This window comes from Eleginops maclovinus, chromosome 4 (assembly GCF_036324505.1).
Source record: "Eleginops maclovinus isolate JMC-PN-2008 ecotype Puerto Natales chromosome 4, JC_Emac_rtc_rv5, whole genome shotgun sequence".
In the NCBI taxonomy this organism is placed as follows: Eukaryota; Metazoa; Chordata; class Actinopteri; order Perciformes; family Eleginopidae; genus Eleginops; species Eleginops maclovinus.
This window is the reverse complement of record NC_086352.1, coordinates 27,690,289-27,712,868: the sequence shown is the minus strand read 5'-3', so window position 1 is coordinate 27,712,868 and position 22,580 is coordinate 27,690,289. Positions and strand designations below refer to the sequence as shown.

General features: G+C 41.8%; 1 protein-coding gene across 7 annotated transcripts in view; it reads left to right on the top strand.

Moving 5' to 3' along the window:
- samd4a (sterile alpha motif domain containing 4A) overlaps positions 1–22,580 on the top strand; it is a 48,665-nt gene that overhangs the window by 15,803 nt on the left and 10,282 nt on the right. Inside the window, exons 3-11 of one of the 7 annotated variants that reach the window (XM_063880665.1) lie at positions 8,916–9,506; positions 13,251–13,538; positions 15,530–15,633; positions 16,462–16,545; positions 17,169–17,421; positions 17,512–17,597; positions 17,983–18,101; positions 18,302–18,503; positions 21,053–21,179. In XM_063880665.1, coding sequence (XP_063736735.1) covers positions 8,916–9,506; positions 13,251–13,538; positions 15,530–15,633; positions 16,462–16,545; positions 17,169–17,421; positions 17,512–17,597; positions 17,983–18,101; positions 18,302–18,503; positions 21,053–21,179 — 1,854 coding nt within the window. Of the gene's footprint in view, positions 1–8,915; positions 9,507–13,250; positions 13,539–15,529; positions 15,640–16,458; positions 16,546–17,168; positions 17,422–17,511; positions 17,598–17,982; positions 18,102–18,301; positions 18,504–21,052; positions 21,180–22,580 lie in introns of all 7 variants that reach the window. The other 6 variants (XM_063880664.1, XM_063880663.1, XM_063880662.1 and 3 more) reach the window with 6 other exon arrangements.

Below are 22,580 nucleotides of genomic sequence, written 5' to 3'. Positions count from 1 at the left end.
TTGGTGTTCAGGCACAGGATGTTGCCATTTTTGTCACCTCAGTTATCTCACTTCAAATATACCACGTAGGTTAAAAGTCACTGCCCTGCTATAGACTGGGAATTATGCTGTAGAATTGCACAGTAGAACAGATGAACATTATCATACGCAGTACCATCTACTTCCTTCACAAAGCCAACAAACGTACTTATGCTGTTAGTATATTCTCCAAAAGTATCTGCTTATTTCACAACATCCAAATATAATGGATTTTATTATCGATTTGCCCTAGGTTTGACACTCAGTCCAAATATTTGGTACTGGAAATAGCACAAGAGATTCTATGCATTTACAACCAATGCATGAGAGTGAAAAGAGACCCTTTTTTATATACTGGTTCAATATGTGGTTTCATTTAGGGGCATTGCATGCTGTTATATTCTCTGTTTTAATTTGGAGACTAAAAATATGATTGTTGGGGACAAAACACACAAGTTTAAATATCACATGCTCAATGTTGGCAACGACTACTAACTCACTCATGTGACAAACTATCTGATCAACATCCCATGCCAGGGTTTTGTGTAAACGGCAGCACGTTCTGATAGTGACTCATCATTGTGATGTAAAAAAAGTCTTTTTTTCCCCTCAGTTTTGAAAAGAGCTTCAACCATGGTACGGGATGTGAAACCGCTGTGTGTTAGTGTGTGTGTGAGTTTTAGCTGGGCTGTGGATCCGTTAGGAATCACTGCATTCTTCAGCAGCAGCTCTCTGTGGTATGCCAGCACATTCCCCACTGCTGAGCTGGAGAATCCGCTCGGAAAGCGAGCGGGAACTTTTCCTTTCTACCCCCTCCCACCCTTTACTCCACCCATCTACTACTCAGTCTGTCTTGACTTTGTTCTCCTCACGTAACCCCCACCCTGGACCGTCGCCCCTTTTTCCTCCTTCCTCAACTGCTTCTCAGTTGTATTAAATCCAAATTCTTTCCCCTTACAGTCTGGGCCTTTGTGTTTAACCATGACGTCTTGCTTTGCAGACTGTATGTCGGCTATCCCTCTCTTTCCAGCTAGTTGGTGTTAGCCTCCTTGGTCGGTGGTTTTCCTAAGTTAAGCCCCCTCCTCTGTTTATTGTTGGTCAGCTCTCTTTCTCTCGGCTTGCTGTCCTCTGGTTGGTGAAGGGAACATGCTGTGTCGGACGTGGTGTTGAATCAACAATAGCTATAGCAAGTTGCCGGCAGTGAGACAAAGTGAGCCAGCCTAATGTTTGTTTTGCTAACAGCAGGAGCACAGGACACAGGTTTAGAGGACACACACACACACACACACACACACACACACACACACACACACACACACACACACACACACACACACACACACACACACACACACGTAAGGATTTTCCATTCATTCATTAACCCTAACCCACCTTGGCCATACCATAACCCTTGTAAGCTAATCTTCACTTAAACTCAAAACCACCCAAATTCCAAACCCTCTCACACAAGAACACACTCATCAGTTCATGGTTATGCAACTTTAAACTGGCTAATACAGGCATTTTTTAGGTTTAAGTTGGGGTCATGAGTGTACACACCTTTCAACACACTGTCTTGCTCTCATACATTCACCTTCTCAGTGTTTTCCTCTCTCTCTCTCTCTCTCTCTCCCTCTCTCTCTCTCTCTCTGTCTCTGTCTCTCTCTCTCTCTCTCTCTCTCTCTCTCTCTCTCTCTCTCTCTCTCTCTCACACACACACACGGCTGGTGTGTCATTGTTATTAGGAGTAATGTGTCCCTTTGCTAACCGCTAATATGGTCTTATCTGTTGTGCTAGCTGCCTTGTTGTGGCTTTGTATGCTGTTGACCCGTCTATATTTAGAACGAGAGGAATCATGTGTCTTATAACAGCCTCCACAAGTGTATGTGTGTGTGTGATTTCATTGGGTCGTGTTTGCTCATAACCTCTGTGTATCAAATGAGCTAAAACAATCACATTGTTTCCACCCCTGCCACTTGGGTCTTGTGATCACAGTCGGATGTGAAGAGGACGAGTGTATCAGCCCAGGGTCAAAGTTAAACCCAACAACGACTGCTGCTCTCAGGCTCCTGGGATAATATTTGCAGGGGACTCGTATTACTGAGAGATGTAATGTGCTTTAGAGATTCTCAGTGGTTCGTTTTGCTTGCTGGTCAAGGCTTTCTACGCTGTTGGAATGAAAACCTTTGAGAGAAGGAAGATGACCAGCATGTTTCAGACCACTGAGATTTAGATTTGCTATTCATTTTTTTTTAACATCTTTCTGAGTTTACTCAATAAATACATTGAAAATAAATTAAATTATCATTATGAAATCAATACAAAGAACACACACACACACACAAATGTTAAAAATATGAATAGAAAGCATTATTTTTTAAACTTGAATGACGATTATCCCCGACTTTCTACAATAACGTCATGTTTATTTATTTCAAATGTCTTATTCATTCAATTGATTTTAAAATGTGAGCTTGTATTATGTTCTCATCCATTTATTTCATTCCAATAATTGTGTGTGTTAGGCTTTGACCCTCCAACAAAACTTTAGATGAAGCAAATACTTTAGGTCTCCTTTAAAGTCAAGTCTATGTTTAAATGTCAGTGAAGGACAGCTCAGACGGCTGATGTTGGGGATCCTGATTACTCTCAGGGGCTTTCCAGAGATGTGACCATGTTCTGTGTAATATCTTATTTTGGGAAGAAAGGCTTTAATTTTCTTCTCTTAAGTACCCACTACCCTCAAACTGACTTCTATACTCCTACTTCAGTTTAGCGCCAGTGCCTCTTAGAGTATGGTTAAACCGCGTCAGAGAGCATGAGTGAACTTGTTGCTCTCAACTGTCTGTCGTATGCTCAACAGGTGGGCAGTTCTGTATTGACAGCCTGGATATTCAAATACTCAGATGTTTTATATTTTAGGAAAACAATGAGTCATAACGTTTGCTCAAAATTCAAATAGCATCATGTCTTGTTTACTGGAGCTTTGAATTATTGACTATTTTGAGTTCAAATTTGAAAAATGGTGTCATAATAACTGCCAGAAAAAATATGGCAGTTATGTATGAGATAGATGCAATCATACAGACTGGGATAACAACTCCCAAATAGATAGATTGTTAGGATAATAAAAAGATTGAACAACATTCCAAGATATATCTTTCTTGAGCCATTCTTTGCCCCTTGAATGAAAATAAATAATAATGCCTATTTACGTTTTAGAATACATGCCATCATATTATTCATTCACCAACATTAGTTTGTTTTAAACCGTCTGTCTGACTGGACTCTGACAGTACAGTATGGTGTTCAAAAACGTACCACATATACATTCCTTGGTACATGGTGTAGTAACAAGGGAAACTCTAGATGCTTCAACAAACTTTCACACACAGAAAAGTTAGTCATCCAGCATCAACAGCAGCTTAACATCTCAGAGTTACTACATAGGTATTTTATCATGAAAGTTTTACCCAACCAAGATTTACATCAATTATGATAAGTGAAATCTTTTCTTTAGAACTTGTGTGTCTGAGTGACTGGAACAATTGTAGTCCAGCAGTGTAAACGCACGTCTCCATGCCCTTTCTATCCATCTGTCTGCTTTCTCTTTCTGTTGTACTTTCTTGAACCCAGACAGAAGTGTCTATGGTAGGGGGGGGGTGGGGGGAGTGGGCGGTTTGACGCAAGGTTGACAGAGGAAGAATTCTACTCAGCGAGGCGGGGGTGGGGGTGTGGGGTGTTTAAAGCAGCACCCTTGTCTTGGTGCCAGAGAGGGTGTCAGAGGGCAGAGCCTGGACGGGGTGGCACATAGTTCGCTTGCAGGGAAGTGCTGTGTCAGCCTCTGAACAAAATGACTCTCTGTCTGAGGTTTTAATGTTTGTCCCACTCCTTTTCAGTGTTTCTTTTCAGTGATGCTGATGTGATTCAACGATTCCCAGCATAGCCCTGTCTCTCTGTCTGGCATGAAACAATAATCTTAACATCCTTCGTCTCACTTTTGCTTTCTCTCCCTGCGGTTTGTATTGCCAGGTCTCTATTTTATCTATATTGTTACTTTGTATGGAGGACTCTCATCAGAGACACGGAAGAATCAACTTCCTGTCTGAGTCATTTCCCTGTATCTGTCATATGGACATGTACCCCTTTTATGCGACTAGTAGGTCTGAGTCTATTACATTTAATACAAAAGTGAACATGAACACAGCCTGTTGCATCAGAGTAACCATGATAACATTTTGACCATTTTTTTACCAGCCACATATCTCCAAAACTTTCTGATGCTTACTTTTTTTGACAGTCAAATCTGAAGAAAATTAACTTTGTTTGTAAGGACTTAACAAGTATGTCAAATTTTAAGGCTAAGATCAACTAACATTCACAAATTCCCTACCGGACCTACTATTTATAATGCTGAAAATGTTTATTGACTGTAAATATCTAATAAGATATAAATATATTAGACGACAGCCTGTTAGGAGACAGAAAGAATTCAACGTGTCATACCTTTTACTGATGAAACTATATTTGCTCATGTTGTATTTTGACTTCTTGATGCTGTGTGTCCTCTGTGTGGCCAGGCAAAGTTCATAGACTTCTTATTCCAGCGAAGTTTACTGAGTAACACTGAGTCAGAAACTACGAAGAAACAGGGGGGAGTAGAGGGTGTTGGTATGGCTGTGTAAGGAGTATTGGCAGCTCTGCATTAGTTTCTTGTAACCACAGCCTAACCGCTCCCCCGTCATTCCACCTCCCCTCCATTTTTCACTCGAGTTAGTTGAGGTCAGCACTTTCCCCCTGAAGGCTCAGGGTGAGAGTGACCGTGTTGGAAAGTGTCACACTCATGGGAAAACTGTGCCCAATTTCAATTTAACATGGCCTTGTAGTGTGTGTAATCAGGTTGCTGAGCAGTTTATGGATGCTGCATTTGTCTGTGATTTTGAGCCTTATTGAACCCGTTTTGATGGTTTTACTCACCCTCTCTGACCTGGTCTGTTGGTGTAATAGGTAGCCAATTGTGTCTCTAACAGTTGACCTTTGGCTTGGGCTAGGTTCAACTACTGTGACCCCTCTTTTAAGTGGTGAGAGTTGCTGCATGTTTGTTCCCTGTGTGGGGAAATGCTCCCAGGCGGACTCTTTGACTGATGACCTTGGAGTAAAAAGGTCAATTAGCCTCAAGTAGCTTCCTGATTTCTTCGTGTAGTGGTTTCACACCATTTTCCAGCCGTTCTCTTCTGACTTAGTTTTAAAGAAAATATATACATTTAAGGAACAAATACCTACAGCTCCTGAATTACACACAAACTTATTCAGAACCCTGTCATAAGCAGGTTTTTGTAACTTTATAAGTTCTTCTGTAAAAATAACTTCTGTCTTTATCATATAACTTGCTGAGAAATTTCTGCTTTGTGATAGTGACAGCAACCAGATATGGGTTGTGAAAAATATCCACTTCCTGTTCAACAATATAGAACTATATACAGCAACATTAAAGGTCGCCTATTATGCTCTTTTATGGCATGTATCAAAGGTCTCAAAACTATATATAAAAAACATGTCTCTGACATGTTTTGCCCAAAATACCATACAGATCATGCATTTTAGCATCACCGCTATCCCTCTGTTTCAGCCTTGTTCCTGAAGTGCTGATTCTGTGACTATCGCTTTAAATTTGAGCTGCGCTGAAGCTGTCCATGCCCCTTTGGAGGTCACGCAGCTCTATGTCTGAAGAGAGAAGTTTCTAATGGAGAAACTCAGCGAAACGCTGCCGTGATTAAACGCCATATCATGTTCCAAACCACATCCAGCATTATTTCTGAAACACTTCTCAGTGTTTACCACTAGAACAGAGACTTTATATGTATTATATACAACAACTCTAAGTCCCTCCTGCAGACATCCTGCTGGAGACACAGACACACAGAGGTGCTGCGGAGGGGATTCAGCTCGCTACTGTATATTGTAGACGATAGGTTGGGACATATCACGTGGGCGGGACGTTGCCAGGAGTTCAATGAGCCTGCCCACATTTCAGTTATGACATCATATCTGCAGCAAATCTGGATCAGCTCGTTTATACCCCGTTTTTAGAGACGTGGGTAAGGAGGAAAAGAGAGAGGGTTGTATTTTCGGACACTTTGTGAGTCTCCTTACACACCGGGGACACATATTTATGTTTAAAGGACAGTAAAAAGTACATTTTGCATAATAGGGGACCTTTAAGCATCCCATCTTATTTAATCGGCTAAATGATTGAGGTTTCACTTAACTTTGCTTATTATGGGAATTTTACACCAGTGTAACTATACTGTAGTTGTTTATCAGCCTGCATTCCAAACCGTAAATAGGAGTTCACAGGAGAGTGCTAGGCCTTGACATTCTGTGGAAATGTTTGGAGGGATGAAATGAACATTTCTCAGAGAACTGGGCGCTTGGTCATCAGTCACTCACCTACAGTCTGGTTACTTCTACGGACAATTACAATGTGAGTTTTCTTTGACATGATGAAATCACCAGTTCATATGTTAGTAAAACAAGCAGAAGTTTTAGATTCAAATGAATGTGTGGACACAACAGAGCAGATTTACCACAATCTTCAAGTGTCTTCTGTTACATGTATTGCAAGTACAATATATGGGGGTAAAGTGTCTGGGAAATAACTCTTGTTTTAATTAAGCACATGTCGACTTTAAACTTCAAAAAACTTGATATAAGGCATATAGGCACGATGTATAAGGTTTTCAACACACTCGAGATGCTTTGATGATCTTCTTCAAACAAATGTTAATAAACAGGTAATGATGTCAGTTTTTTCGTAATTTGATGGAGACATTTCGCCATGGTTCTTGAATTATGGAGTTTTTGAGGGTTATGTTCAGTCAGTTCTTTTTATGGTCTCTGTGTAAAATTGGTAGTAGACAAAAAAATCTTAGAAGGTCAAACAAATGATATGTAAATGTTGGCAGTGCATAACATATGTGAGCTTCTGAGACTATTATTTCGGGTTTCTGTGTTACATCTTGATGTTTTCCAGTTTAAATCATGGAACAATTCCTGTTCTCCGATGGACCAGGGCTTGCCTCATTCAGAGGAATGAAGCATTACATCACTCCTGGAGCAGAGGGGAGTTACTCCCTGGCTTCCCTCACACCTCTCCCCCTCCCTCAGTTTCCCCTCTCATCCTCCCTCTCAAACTACTTTCTACCTCAAGTCTTCCCCCACATTCTCCTTCCTTCCTTTATATCACCCTCCCTTACTGTAATCTGTCTGCTGAGCATTAGGGCATCCCGGCCCCCCCTGGACCCCTTTATGTCTCATATGGTCATTACCTGACATGGATCTAAAGAGCTTTTCTTCAAAAAGAGTCTGTTTTTGTTAAAAACAAGTCTTTTAGAAAGTAAAAATGAGTGGGAAATTGTGTAGGAGTTTACATTTTTGCTTTTCATTCTGTTGAGGAATTCTGAGCAGTCGGGTTCAAATGTTGTGGTTTTGTAAGATCCAGCGTTGGGATGGTTCTTCGTTCCTTTGTTTCCTAAAAGAGAAAACGTTAAGATTGAGAACAACTTTGAATTCTATCTGAAAATAACCAAGCATGCATAAATTGATCCAACAATATAAAACTCCAATGGCCAAACTGTGATTCGCCTTAACCCGGACACACATGCTGCTGCTCTTCCATTTACTAGACATCTATAGGATTCTATAATAAACATGTGTGTGAAACTCAGTTCCATGCTGTGAGTGGGGTCAAGCCTGAATTATTTTATCCCTCAATCCTGTTCATCTTTCACGGGATGACACGAGTTTGAACCTTGTTTGGAAGGCTTCAGGGTCGGTGGTCGTCCATCTGCCCTCTCAGAGCTGCAGCTGTCCACTCCACCGGGCAGAGTGAGCTGTACATCATCACCGAGTAGACGGTGACATTGGGATATCTTTGGACAGAAGGGCTAGCAGATGTATATTCTAATTTCACCTCATATGTCGGATTTAGAGACCCTTGTCAGTTAAAAGTGACCGTGGTGGACAAATTCATACATGCACCTCTCCCATGCAGGGAGCAGAGCGCACCTGTGTGTCCTGCCTTATTTGTGTGAATGTCCAAAGCCTTCGCCCTGACCGCTTGGTATCTATAGCCCCGGTCCCAGATGAGAGGAATGGGCACTGACTCGGACTACAATAGAGTTCCATGACCTCCAAGGTTTTTTATAGAGCCCCCGGCCACCATAAGTTACCCACAGAGCTGTCTGTTTTAAGAAAGAGCTAATTAGAAGTATGACGCTGAAGTGGGCCCGACATCATCATTGTGTCTTCTTCTATTTTTTACCATTGACTAATCCATCTGTCCATCCATCAATTACATTCTCCTTTGCTCCCAAATTGATCAAAAAGCTGAAATCTAAGATTATGTATCCGATTCAGTCAAGGTCACCCATGAGTGGTGCAGGGATGATGTATTTTCTTTGGGAATTTTACAGAAAATAAGCTCTCACGATTTTTGAGACATACATGTTTGTTTTGTTTTGTTTTGTTTGTTTCAGTAACGCTAAGCTAAAAGCAAACTTATTTTTGACGTGATGATGTTTATTTAACCATTCGTAAGCAATTGACGAGTGGGGTATCTACTCACATATTTTATGTTAAAAAAGAAGACATTGAAATCTATAGACCTTATTTCAGGCAAGCTTAAAAACCATTCACTTTGAGACAAGGGAACCAGAAGTGCAAACATTTTAATTAATGTTGGCATTTCAATACTCATTCTGCACCACTCGGGCAACTTAAGGAAAGCCTGACTTCATTTCATACACTTCACACTGATAGACTGCAAAGTTTGATACCTTTTAAGCACTGATCAAATGTGTTTTATCGGTTAATAATGCCTTCTTTTCCTCCTATAGGCGTGATTAGCCAATGGCAAGGAGAGTCTAAGGAGCGTGTCATCTCGCTTGTCCTCACCCACCTCCCGCTGCTCAAACCTGGCAACGTTGAAGCCAAGAGCGAGTACATGCGCCTGCTGCCACGAATCCTGGCCCATACCATTGAGCATGGCCGCCACCTGGAGGAGTCCCGCCAGCTCCTGTCCTACGCCCTCATCCACCCCGCCACCTCCCTGGAAGACCGCTCGGCCCTGGCACTCTGGCTCAACCACCTGGAGGAGAGGGCTGCTGCCCGGGGAGACTCACTGGAGAGGCCTCCACCTTCGGGACCGCACCACCACCATCACCAGTCCACGCCTCCATCCACCCTCTCATCATCGGGGTCATCCTCCTCCACCAACACCTCTTCATCAGGCAACCTCTACTCCTTGCATCACCACCAGCGCTACGGCTCGGACGACCGCCTGAACGGGTGGCAGAGCTCCAGGGATTCAGGGATGGGCGGAGGCTGGCAGCAGCAGGGCTGCGAGAATGGGCACCTCCTTCTCTACCCATCATCCTCTGTGCCGACAACCATCAACACAGTTGGAACTGGTGGAGGAGGAACCACTGGTAAGTAAAGTCTTGACATCTATGCCTTCTACTGTATAAGCCCATTTAGACCACAACCTTTCAATACATGATCAAAACAGACACATAAGATGACATTATTCCATTATTTATGCAGTTAAGGATATTCCTGACAAAATTATAAATAGGTACACTAAGTTCAACATAGAAAAGCAGCAACATAAGTCATATAGTGCTATGTGTCAGCCTAAACAAAACAGTTTGCCTTTTAATATTCTAAAACTAAACAAAAACATCTGTAAGACATTCAGTTCGTTTAGAAAACCAGTATAACCTCCAGGAATTTACTAAGTGAAATTCAGATTTTCTATCAAAATATAACTGGTATTTTACAAAAAATCTCACCATAAATCCTAAGTGCAGATCTTGACAGTAACCCGCTACAATAAAGTAATCTTCTTTCGACCTCACAATATATTATGTATCCACACAGAGACCTACATTTACTTTGTTGACAGACTCAAAAAGACATTTCCTCCAGTGCTCCACATTAAGAGTGTATTTTCTTCAGGTCTTTCACCTTCTCTCTTCCTGTGCGTGTTTTGAGGATTCTTTGAATCACTTCATTATAGGAGAAAAGAAACCAGAAAGTCCAACCGTTACAACACTGAATGGCTCTGAGAAATATCTTAGCTGTTAAAACTGCTTTAGATTTAGATTCCTTAGTCACAGGTTTAAACTAAACTATTCATATTTACTCTATCTTTATTGATTGACTTTGTACAGTATTTATTTATTTGATTGCCCATCTTTACAGACGTTCTTACTTACTCTACTTTCAAATGTTATCATCTTTTCTACACAAAATAACTTTTATTATTATTTTCTGCAGTTATTTTTTGTGTAGTTCGGCTTTCGATTTTGGCTACACACACCTGAAGCCATCTTTAAAAGGACAAATCACTTTACAATTATTTTATTTTACCAACTTTATTTGCTTTAATTATCTTATTTTTTCTGATGTGAAATAGGCTTACTTTTCCACCACAGACTTTCTTAATTCAAGGTGGGTCAAAACAACCACACCATCTGAGAACACCTCAGTGCTTACAGCCACGTACTCTGGGCTGGCCTGATGAAAGCTTCTCTGTCCGGGGTGGCCACCTGATTACCCCCGCCCCGACAACATCACACTAGGGTCTCTAAGCTTTTCTGCTGTATTTAAAATCATAGGTCATTTGTTATGCTTGATTTAATAATTATAATAGTCTGACAGCACAACACCATCTTTAAATTTAGCTAAATGACTGATTCCATAAACGTTCAATTTTAGACACAAAGTGCACAAACTTACCAAACCCATTTAATACATTTTAAACGCACGAGATAGGATCTGCACATTACATAGCCTTCACTCCGAACACCTAATAAGACATCACCTACAGAGGGCTGTGCGAGCCGGACCACAACATATATAGAGGGCATGGCTGTTGAAATTGAACATAACTATGGTCAGAGCAAGATATTTCCAGACAAGAATGTAAGGGCTCTGTGTTTTCTTCTTCTGGGAGATGAAAGAAACAGCTGAGGGTTTATAAATAAAGGCACATTTAAAGCCCTGCTCACTGCTCCAAGAAAGATCCTCTTGTATTTCTGACTGCTAGCAGCTTCCGTCCCACACAAAGACCTCAAAATTTCACAATTGATAAACTAGAGTTACCCCAGCACAGGACGGGTGGACACAGGGAGGTTAACCAACGTGAGTGTTGAATTACCAACCTGTGGATATTTAGTATACAACAAAGCAATGAATAAAGTTATCATTTGATTAATAAACATCCAACAAAGAAACAATTCCTATCAGTCATGATGGGGATTACAGGGGTATGACTGTCCTGCTACATCAACCTGTATGCTACTGACACCTCATCCTGTTGACCCCCCCCGCCCCCCCCCCCCATACTCTCAACCGTAGTCCCAGCCCCAGCAGCACACCCATCCTTTCCCTTGTAAGGCAGCCTTTGTGGGAGACTGTATTTAGGGAAAATGGCTAATATTTAGGGACTGGAACTTGTAATGTTAGCTGGGCACCTATTTTAAACAGGGCCCATGAAGTCCTATACATAGCGCCAACAGTAAGAGCACCACATATAGGACGAGGAGGAGAGAGCCTGGAGTATTGGTGGCAGTTTACCCCGTCAGAGCGGCGACACAAAAAGCTCTCTGGCTCTCCACCTTTGCCTTCTGTTTACTTCCTTCAGCAGCAAAAATCTGGGATGTTAGCTGCTTTTATTGGATTTCAAATAATGGGATTTCACCTTAGTTTAAGCCTCCACTGTGAACCCTGAGCTGCATAGATTTCAATTATTAATAGAAACAGAGACAAAAAGACGAAGAAAGACAAAAGGAAGATTTGTCATAATGATCCCTCCATCTGTTTGAGAGACACACTTTATTCATGTCAGCAGGTGCAGACAAATAAGATGTCAGGAGGGTTGTGTGTGTCCCCTGCTTAGCAGATGTAGCATCTTCCCTCCAGCTGTCTCTGTTTAATTCACAAACAAATACTAGGTTTTCATAGGTTTTTGCATTTCATATCATAGCTACTTTTAATAGTTGAGTTGTAGGGAGCTAATGTCAGTCATGGAGAAATACAACTACGCAGTTACCATATGTGTGGCAACAAAATGTGATTTTACCCTGCTCTACAAAAGACGGGCATAGTTAGGAGGATGAGCAGTTCAACAAAGTGACTGAATCTTCACCGAAGGGTGTTTTTAAAACCAACATATTTCCCACTTATGTATTATTTTCTATCTAAAAGTACAAATTCATCAAAGACATCCACGTCATTCTGGACATTTGTATCTGATCAGTCTGCAACTGCACAGAGAGACCTAGATATACTTTGTAAAAGCTAGATGACATACTGAACCATTTATTTATCGTCCTTCCCATGGTCAGATATAAATTACACACCCAATGTGATACTTCCTGTAGTTGTTTCTAAAATGTTTCACTCAACGTTTGCTTTTTGTCCCCAAATGTAATTTATGTGATGTGAGGATCTGGCAAAGAACAATTGTTAACATTAATATCCTATTTAAAGCAACATCTACACTATGTTGTGTAAAGAAGATGTAGGGATGCCCAGTAATAATATCCAACTGTAGATCAGTATTAATGATTTTTGATTCCCAAATCTCTGCCATTATTTAACTGTGAACAACAAATCAATGTAGAGCTCTGTACAAGAAGAGCTAGTTAACTTACAGAAATGTACAATATATTTGAAAAAGGGAAAAGTTCCCTGTTTAAATGTCTAACACTAGCTCTTAGCAGCTTATAATACCAAGTTAAAACATCAAAGTAAAAGTTTGAATGAAAATACAATCATATATTTCCTCAAGATTTTACATGTATTTGTTTTACACATCCTCTATAAACAACCACAAAGTAAAAGGATAACATTAATTGTTTTGGGAAGTTTACACTGACATTAAATTAGCTAACTTGTGTTGTGGAGTCTTGTTTACCAGCTGTGATAACCAACTAAAAACATTGCTGATATGGTTCATTTGTATCTGCGGCAAATAACTTTACGTTAGTGTGGCTTCAATCGGACAAATACTGTGTTGAGAAAAAGCCGATTAACTTAATGTGTAAAGTGTTTTAAATTCATGATTGAGTCACCAGCGTGTTTTTTCCAGTGCGATATCTTCAGTCGTAGCCCAGCTCTGTTCCTCAGCCTGCACCTACCTGACTAGACTTATTGTTGTGTTGTAGTCCTGACGAGTGGAGGTGGCAGCCAGCAGCACAGTCCCCTGAAGCGCTCCGTGTCTCTCACCCCTCCCATGAGCGGCCCCAGCAACCAGCCTCTGGGTCACGTCTGGCTGTCCCAAGAGGACCTACGTTCTGCTAGAGGCCCCGCCCCAGACCACGCGCCTCTCTCCCCCCAGAGCAGCATCGCCTCCTCTGGCAGTGGGGGCAGTGAGCATCTGGAGGAGGCTGGTTTAGGCGGAGGTTCAGGTCTGCATCGCAGTTCCTTCCACGATGAGGGCAGCGGCATGAGGGGTGTGTATGAATGTACCGTTTGTAGTGCAGTTCCCTCCAGTTCACATGTTCCTCAGATGATACTGAGAAGAGATTATGACATTCAGATATTGGGATTCAAACTTGCCTAACTCTTACCCTCGCACACTGTTGAAAAAGCACATTTGCAAGGGTTTTAACAAACTAGTTAACAACTAAGTGCCTTTTTTAACAGCCATCCGTTCAGATATGCTGTGCCTGCCTTCCCTTACCAGCACCGCGTGAAAAAGATCTGCCTTTTACTGCCATTGCAGAGTAGAGGCTACAAGATGTCTCCTTAGTCCTTTTTTTAATGAAAACTATACCAAGTTATTACAATCAGGCAAGTTTAACTATGGTTTGTGAACATCTTTTAACATAACTTAAACTTAGGAAGGTAAAAGATATTCAGGGTTCAGAGGTCATATCAATAAAACAAATAATGTACCATTTAAATAGTTTTTACAATGATCTGGCCGAAGATAGATGCGGACAGTGAAGTACAGTCTGGAGAGCAGTAGATCAAATAACAGACGACAAACCCTATCAGACCCAGGTTTCTTACAGGCAGACAGACAGGTCCAGTTTAGTGGAAAAACGTATACGAGTGTGTGCCTCACAAGTGTCTAGCCAGCGGATCCCGCAAGCTGCAGATCTGGTCAGAGCAGTTTGTCAGGTGGAGTAGAGGTCAGAGCTGCGACCCCAATAATGCTTAGGTTTTTGCTGTCTGAGCTGGAGTTTAAAAGCCTCTCTCTTTTTTTCTGTAACCAAGAATGTTCCTGTTATGTAACCAAACAAGACAAAAAACACCCACAAGAGGACAAGCTCACATTAGTAATTTCTGAGGAAGAAGGTGACCCATTTTTTAAGTTTTCTTTCCCTCCTGAAGGGTGTCAAGTACCAGGAGGTGAAATAAGGTTGGCATAGCGTTACACTCTTAACATTTAATGTAGGTCCATCTGCACAATCTCCTGGGGCTGTACAATTAACCCAAAAAGGGTTTGAATAAGCTCTATGCTTTTGCTAATTCAAATTGCATGAGAAGTTTGGTTGTGCTACAGAGATGTTTGGCTTAGAGAGACTCTTTGTTCAAAAAATCAGCCTGTGAACTTAAATAAGTTTAACTATGAGAAGAGAATAAGGATGCAAAATGATCATTCACTCCAATATCCTCAATTATTTTGCAAATATCAGGTAAATAATCTCAATCACTTCTTTCAAATCGCTCAGCCCTTAATCAAACTGGTCTGAATCCGTCTAATAATGATCAAACTCACTTAAAGTATATTTTACTTTAGTGGAAGTGCGAGGTCTGGCTCTTTCAATGCCACTCTACCACCCTTTGGTTCCGAGGACACGTATTTATAAAAGTGTGCTCTCAGAGCTTCTGCAGGTCTACTTCAATCCTCAGATTAATACAGAGCTTCAGAAAAATAAAGGAAACATACCATAACCATGTGCAAATACAGAAAACAGGAGAAACATACATTCCTTTTCCTACCTCTTCGCAGTGCACTCACATTAGGGAGAAACTAAACATGTAACAGCTATAATTGGACTTGTTGATCCTTTATGTCTTTCTAAGAGCTTATACACATCTGCTAAATAAATGAGTGTTTCTTTAAAAGTGCTTAAGACTATTATGATACTTATTTATCATATAATATATGTTTGATGATGATTGATTGATGTTGTGATTGAATAATGCATACGTATTTGCTCCACCGTATATGTTTGCATATTTTGCCGGATTGATAGATGTGTGTACTTTTAATTTATTCTGTAAGGATTTTAGATTTGACATCTAAATATGTATCTCAGCACTATTGTTTTTTAATTTATATTTTATGTATCTATCTCATATCCATAGTGTATTTGTATTTACAACAAATAAAAACAGTGTATGTTGTCTATTGCCTACAGAAGTTATAATGTCAGAATTACCGCTTCCCGATTAAATTATCCTCTATAATAATCGGTCTTCTGCCCCACAGATGTTCCTGCGTGGCTGAAGAGTCTCCGTCTCCATAAGTACGCCGCTCTCTTCTCCACAATGACCTACGACGAGATGATGTCACTGACCGAAGAGCAACTTGAGGCACAGGTTTTATATATTTACACACACGCACGCACACACAGTTAGTTCAATCTAAATTGCATAAAATATAAGAATTTAATTGGCAATAGTTGTTACAGTATACTTTCTTTTCTATCCGTGGATGTAAATTGAACAAACATTTGAGTATACTGTATAGTAATGCTGGAGATAAGAGCAGAAACATTTCAGTACTAGTATCAACAAAAATAAATATCTTGAAAAATATGGACCGGTTTTAATCTCGCTGAGTATTGAAGGGATGCAATGATGGCACAAACCAGGTCAAGTGGATACTGTTGGAATAAATGATGCAGCTATAGCTGTGTTTGAACTTAAAGAGTTTGAAACAGAGGATGCAGCTAAAATTAAACACAGCCCACCGGGAAGCTGTATACTTCCTCCAGGTGCTGCTAACTCTGTCTCTATCCGACCTCACATGATGCTACAGACAATGGATTACATTTACTGATAGTGGCTCGATCTGGGAATACACAGATGATCAATATCAGTTCTTCATTTTAGAAGAAGTATAGACATACATGTCATGGAATCAGTGTAAGCACCTTCTGCCTTCCCAACCAAAGATGAGCGCACTAGTTATTTCCCTTCAAAATTCACAGGCTGCGTCTCCTGCTGTTACATTTTCCGCAGAAACATCTGCCTTCCGTTGTTGAATGACAGCAAGCTGGCCAATTTCAAGAATCTTTACCCTCCATGTTTGCAAAGTTCCCTTCGCTTGATCCTACACATCAGCTATCAGTCTTAAAGATCAGAATTTTGACAATGTGCATGTGATGTTTGACACAAAACTCTCTCTTCCAACAGAAGGTCACTAAAGGAGCAAGACACAAGATTGTTATCAGCATTCTGAAGCTCAAAGACAGACAGAATCTACTCCGCAGCTTGGAAAAGGTCAGTAACTGAACCACATCATCTTCATCTTCGCACCAAAAACATCTCGTAAAGCTTCTAGTCTGGGGTGGCCATTCTGAGTGGGTGTTATTTATCCGAGATGCAGCTAAGGGAACATCTAATCCAGGAAGGAGAGTTTTGGGCTCCAGATTTAAACCCATCCTCCTCCCCCCCCATCCCGCAGTCCGCCATTTAGCCTTCAAAGCAAGACAATGGCGCTCAAGGGCAAACCACAGGAGGGACATCTTGGGCCGGCTAAATTCAGGCTTAACCTTTTCACCAGCGCTTCATTTTAAAAATGTGTTACCGCTGCATTGGTAGGGCTGGGGAAACAGGACACCTGTTACTTGGTATTTTGGGTTTAACGGACTCCGGGTGGGAGGAAGTCTGATATCATGGACACAAGTAGCGAAGGAAAACCACATGTATGTATTTTTGGTGTTACTTTATTATCTGCTCCATCACATGGCGGTGTGGATCCTATTCCCATCTGTTGGCCTGTGAATATTCTTCATGTTGGTCCAAAGTTACAGATTGATCTTGTAATATTGTGTTACATTTTCGTGTTTTTCCGTCTTCATAACCTTTTCTCTCTCCTCTTCCCTCTTATCGTCTCCCACCAGGATGTGTTGGAGGGCAGTAATCTGCGTTCGCCCCTACAGGAGCTCCACCAGATGATCATGACGCCCATCAAGGCTTTCACTGGTGGCGAGGAGGCCTCCTTGCAGCGGGCCCTGCTGAGCCCCGAGAGCAAGAGCGCAGCGCCTGGCTCCCACCTGACAGGGGTCGGGGGAGGCGGAGGGGAGGCTGAGTCGAGCACAAGCGTCATCGCTGAGGGGGATCTACCTGGCCAGTTCACCCGTGTCATGGGCAAAGGTGAACTTCCTGCACCAGCACTCAGTTAACATGGTTTCATTGACTCAGAAAGATTTGTTTTATCACAACGTCTTATTTCCGTCCCTTCAGTGTGTACCCAACTGCTGGTGTCGAGGTCAGACGAGGACAACATCAGCTCCTACCTACAACTCATCGACAAGTGCCTTATACATGAGGTAAAAAAATTACAAAATATACATAAAGCACATAATAAACTAGGACCAGACAGTGCAGGACGTTTAGTTTCATTGAAGAAAATTATGAAAGAGTAAATGATTTACTTTTTTTTACTAACTGGTTACCTGAATATATATCGGCACATTTTATTTGTTGAACATAATAGGTCTACCCTAAATAAATGTACATACACACACACACACACACACACACACACACACACACACACACACACACACACACACACACACACACACACACATATACATACATACTCTGTTGCAACAACATGCACCTGCTAATCTTCAGCCGTACTCCTCAGCAGTCATGCTTCATGTCATCCCTTATTCGTACTCCCTGTTCTCCCCTCCCCCTCCCTTTCAGTCCTTCACTGACACGCAGAAGAAGAGGCTGTTGTCATGGAAACAACAGGTCCAGAGGCTGTTCCGGTCCATTCCAAGGAAGACTCTCCTCGACATCGCAGGGTACCGGCCGCAGAGGAGGTGACTATCACAGACATACAGTAGCTTTGCTTTTCTGGGTTATACTGGCTGTGATGAAACACTTCCAATCAAAGCCTTTAACTTTCATGAAACAATTACAGAAATCAAGATTGACATACATATGGAAAGAAATGTTGTTCTTAATGAAGTAAATAATGGATGAACGTTTACCTGCATCTCTTTGTCTTGTCCTGCTGCAGCCGTTTTGGACAGTCTAACTCTCTCCCCACCGCTGGCTGTGTTGGGGGCAGCGTGTCGGCCCGGAGGAGCCTTCGCCAGTTCCAGATGCCCTCCAGGAGCTTGCCGGGTGCCAGGCTGGGCCAGCTGGGCAGCAGTGGGCTGCTGGGGCCCACACCCCGCAGCTCCAGCAGCACACCAACCGGTCCCAAGCAGGGGAGACAGGTGGGTAACACAAGCAGAATGTTTAAACCAGGATAGGAGGGATGAGAATACACCAGCAGGGAGGCAAAGGACTGGAAGACAATAAGGACAGACGGTATTAGAAAGTTATATAAAGCTTGAGTTTCTCTATAAGCAATTTCCCCAGACTAAAGGTGAAATCTTCAAGTTGTATTTTGTTATGGATTAAGGGTAAAAAAACTTAGATATTCACTTTTGAGAAGTTGAAACCAGAAGATCTTTGGCATATGTGAATGAATGGTTTGGTTCTTACCACACAGAGCTGTGATCTTGGGGAGTATGGGGAGCAGACTATGTTTACATGCTGAATCTTTTTGATATCGGGTGTACTATCACTTACTCCAGCATCAGTAGAGGGGATAAAAAGCCTGTTAATTAAACCTTTCTGATACATGAAACCTACGCTACAGTAAACCGGACGGTACCACTTTACAATAAGACTATAAAGGGTTTACGAATAGTTTTTAATTCATTTATTAATTAGGTTGTGAACACTTTATAAATCATTAATAAGCTTTTATAAGACAAGAGATAAACAAAACATCAGGATGGATGGGGTTAGAATCTACTCAGTGAACAACAGATAAGGATGTTGGCTGATGAAGAATACGATGTAAGCTAGGTAGCCGATAAAAGGCTTAGTCATCTTGCCAAATAGTGAGCCTGTGTTGATGTGTGAAAACTATGTTAGAACTGGTTTATAAATGGTTCTTAATGATTAATAAAGTGTTTACAATCTAATTATAAACCCTTTATGAATCCTTTATAATGGTAGTCTTATTGTAAAGTGGTACCAGCCAGACTGCTGAATGGAAGTGGTGTTCGTGACTGTAAGAGGAAAATGTAGAAATGCATAATAACACATTCCAGGATGTTTACAATATCCTAGGCTGCAGAATTCCTCCTTCAGCACGTAGTCTTTCTGAAATAGACTTTATATTCCATGACGAAATAAATGAGGGGTGAGGAAGAGGAGAATGAAGTGAGGTGGATGGAACTTGTAGGCAGGTCACCCCACATACCAGAGGCCCTGCGTCAGCGCTGAACACTGAAACAGGAGGAGCTGTGGAACTGTTTCAGGCACATCCTGGCACACTTCAGTTTGTGCTGACCCAAACCCCCCCTTCTCTCTCTCTCTCGCTCTCTGTCTCTCTGTCTCTCTCTTTCTCTTACGTCTCTTACAATGGAAGGAAATACCTCAGTTCCTCCTCCTCACACTGGACCTTCTTGTGTGGGATGTAGATGTGTAGAGAGAGAGAGAGAGCGAGAGAGAGGGATGGTGGGAGGGAAAGATGTGAGTCATAGTTTGGGAGAGGTGGCTGTGGAGTTGGAGGAGGTGCAATGAGAGAGGGAGAGCGTATACGAGTGCGTCTGAGAGAGAGAGGCAGTCAGAGGCAGTGAGAACAGTGCACAGGCATTTCCTGTTTTTCCCCCGGTCCGTGGCACTGCAGGGCCATGGGGGGGGGGGGTCTGAGGTGAGAGGAGGGGCGTGGGGTAGTAGAGTCGGGGGTATAATAGGCAGGTTACAGTGAGGAATTCATGCGGTGAGTGTCTGAGACTGTCATTACGTGTGGGCCAGACATCCAGACAGGAGCGTGGGGGTGGGGGGGACATGTTGAAGAAGCTGTGGCCTTTATCCCACCACCACACTTTGCATATTCCATACACCTCTTTGATCAGTGAGCGTTTCAACAATGTGGGAAAAGCAGTGATGGGAGGAGGAGGAGAATTTGATGGTGTATCAAGTTAGTATATTATTATATTTCCTTATAAAATGTCAGCATTTGAATAACCAGGGGATCCACAGATTACTATTATTTTGTTATATATTATTTTTAGCTTCCAATCTAAATCAAACTGTATAACAATAGGTAAAGTCAATGTGCAGCATATGCTCATCACTTACTAAATTCACTACAATAATTATAATAATACATTTTATTTAAAGGGGCCGTTCATGACACCGAAAGACAACGTACAATTTAGTAATACTCTCATTCCAATCATGGAGGAGACAGTCAAAGTGGACAGATATGATTGGGACAGGTTATTCAGGGGACACAGGATGGAGAGCACTACAGTGAGTCAGCTGATTTGAACAGGTGGGTTTTTAGAGTGTCTCTGAGTGGGGTGATCGTCTCAGACTGTCAGATGTGTGGGGGGAGGGAGTTCCAGAGTCTGGGAGCAGTGCAGCTAAAAGCCCAAACACCCATGGATACGAGGCGTGGGGTGGGGACGGTAAACAGACCAGCAGGGGATGAGCGAGGGGAGCGAGGAGGAGGTTTAAAAAACAAAAAAAAAGTCCCAATTACATTTTAAACCTCAATAGTAGATGGAGGTGACTATTTTATACAACCTGTTATTAGGATGCTTGGTTATCCATGAACAAATTAAATGTTCATTTTGACGGAACAAGCAGAAATTGGATGTGTTGTCTCTCTCTAAATAACACACCCTCAAAACTGCAGCTTCATGAGCTGATAGAAAGATTGAAACATGATAAGTGTTTAACTCTCAAATGTTCACCTCAGGGTCTGTGGTTCGCCAACCCCGGAGGAAGCAACAGCATGCCGAGCCGGACCCACAGCTCCGTGCAGAGGACCCGCTCGCTGCCCGTTCACACCACGCCACAAACCATGGTGATGTTCCAACAATCCGGTATGAGACAAATAAAAAAATCTGTTATTTGTGAGGGTTTTCATATACTTATGTAAAGTGTCAGTTTTAAATATTTGCATAGCAACACCTCGTCTTTCTTTTTAACAATTAATTATACTTTTAAAGGGGTATATCAATAAAGGTACAGTAAGTAACGGTAAGTAACAGTTTGATCATGCTTTTGAAGATGAGGATGACCTCACTGACCTTTGCTGTAACACACATTAATGTTCTGTATAAGGGCTCCTGGTTGTTAAATGTATGTAAATATTTACATTTGGGCGGACCCATTTTACTGTCCTTTCTGCAGGTTAGGGCTGAAAATAATACAATTAAGTACTACAAGTTTCTGTTTAAATATTATTTCCATTGCTAGAATTGTAGTTTATTGTAACATTTTAAATTCTTATCTCGCTATTTTAGAGACCACTTTCAAACCGGACATGACATGGCTATAAATTTGTAAATGACCACCATGACGCATTGAGAGCCATTAAAGCACTTTGTCCCTCACCACCACTAAACAGCGAGGCGGTTTCAGATGCATCCGACCACATCTCTTTGTAGTGTAAACAGCAATGCGTTCGGAAGCTTACCCGGCAAGGACATACGGTAACAGGATCTACGTCATCACAGCCGTGGAGATGCCACATGGCTTTGTTTTGTTCCTTATTTTTCACTCTTATCCATTTGATTCAAAGAGATAAATGAACAACACGGATGCTCCATAATCTGAACGCAGACTGGAAACGGTTAATTACTCCTACAATGTCAAAAAATACCAGCCTCACTACTTCTTTGCCCTTTACAACAAAAGACCTAGAATACAGTATTCACTGAATGGCTTTGATCAAGAAATCTGAAAAAAATCTGTGTCGTTCCCCACCAGCCTGAAAGCCCCCCACTCAAAAGTGTCCACACAGGCTTGGGTCATGGTAACCATAGGCGCCAGGCGGAGTGACTTGTAGTAGCCTCTGCTGACTGGACTATTTCCCACAGGAACAAAGTCCAGTAAAAGCAGTTAAAGGACAAGCTGGGCTTCCTCCACTCTATACACACACACACACACACACACACACACACACACTCATACACAAACACACAGCAGGTTATCTTTTTAGAATGAAGAGGAAAAACATCTTCTAAATAAGCAGGAGGGAGGAAGTTAGAGGGAGAGAGGGAGGGAGGAAAGAGTCGGAGGAGTCTCACAATGAGGCTCTTTGTGCAGCAAGGATATGGCTCCCTGGCCCACTTTCCTTCCCTTTCCTTCTCTCTCTGACTCACTCCCTTTCTAAACTTTCCCTCCCTCTTCCTCTCCCATCTCTCCTCCTTTGACAACTCTGCAGAGTCATGCACTCGTAGCAGTCACTCTCAACAGCTGTGACTGGGCCAGAGAAACTG